We start from the raw sequence: 1,017 nt of genomic DNA, 5'->3' as shown, positions 1-1,017 counted from the left end.
AGTAGGTTTCCATGAATGAGAACTCACTCCGTGACAACCTCACCATGGCAGCCCCATGATGAGGGTGACCTGCCACTCCTACTATCCCTGGAGAGGGCCATCAGGCTTAATCAAGTAGAGCATCATGGAAAAAGAGGCAGTCCTTCAATGACAAGATGGCTTGGTCTCCGTGCATGGTCATGATTGTGAGGATGGTGCAGGACCAGCCCATCCTGCTGACCGTAGAAGGGCTGGTATGAGTTGAAACACACCCCATGGTACGTAACAACACCCCCAGCAACGACCACTCTCAAAAAGGCAGGCGGGGGAACCTCTACATCCGGGACCTCACTCGTCTGATCCAAAGCCCCATCAGGTAGGGGTTTCACTGCATCCAATGGATGCAGAAGTTGAGACCTGGAAAGGGGAGTTGACTTAGCAAAGGCCTCGGGACCACATCACCACGAATGGGCTTCAGACCTGGCCTTGGATCTTCACCCTGGACTGCCGCTGCCTTCCTCTGGCAGCAAAGAGCATTTAACTCAGTCACACTGCCATCGAGCTAATGCGGACTCATAGAGACCCCTGGGGGGTTCTGAGACTGTAAGTGCTGATGGGAGTAGAAAGCCCAGTCTTTCTCTTGAGGAGCTGCTGGTGGTTTTGAACTGCCGACCATGCAGATTGAAGCCCAACGTGTAACCACTGCACTGCCTAAAGAGCCACCAGAGGTTGTGGAAAGAGCCCTGGTGGTGCAATGGTTTAAGCACAGAGCTGTGAATGGCCATTTAAACCCACTGGTCAATCCTCAGAAGAAGAAGGAGGCTGTCTGCTCCTGTGAAGATTCACAGCCTCTAACATCCTGTGGTGCGGGTCTCCTCAGTCCTATAGGGTCTTTGGGAGTCAGGATCAACTCGATGGCAGTAGGTTTTTTGAGCTTGGGGGGGCGGGGTCTGAGCTTCAGTGGAGAGAGGAGCATACTTCAAAGACTTTCAAGTTCACTGTGAGGCACTTAGACCTCCTGAAGGTAAGGAGAAAGGC

At 52.8% G+C, this 1,017-nt stretch overlaps 1 protein-coding gene across 1 annotated transcript in view; it reads left to right on the top strand.

Moving 5' to 3' along the window:
• Positions 1 to 254: 254 nt before the first annotated feature.
• Positions 255 to 1,017, top strand: part of CUNH14orf132 (chromosome unknown C14orf132 homolog) — a 132,049-nt gene continuing 131,286 nt past the window's right edge. Inside the window, exon 1 of the mRNA XM_045288106.1 lies at positions 255 to 355. Coding sequence (XP_045144041.1) covers positions 255 to 355 — 101 coding nt within the window. The remainder of the gene's footprint in view (positions 356 to 1,017) is intronic.

Source organism: Echinops telfairi, unplaced genomic scaffold (genome assembly GCF_000313985.2).
Source record: "Echinops telfairi isolate 266 unplaced genomic scaffold, ASM31398v2 ScPeMD7_18;HRSCAF=68, whole genome shotgun sequence".
NCBI lineage: Eukaryota > Metazoa > Chordata > Mammalia > Afrosoricida > Tenrecidae > Echinops > Echinops telfairi.
This window is presented reverse-complemented; position numbering and strand designations above follow the sequence as displayed.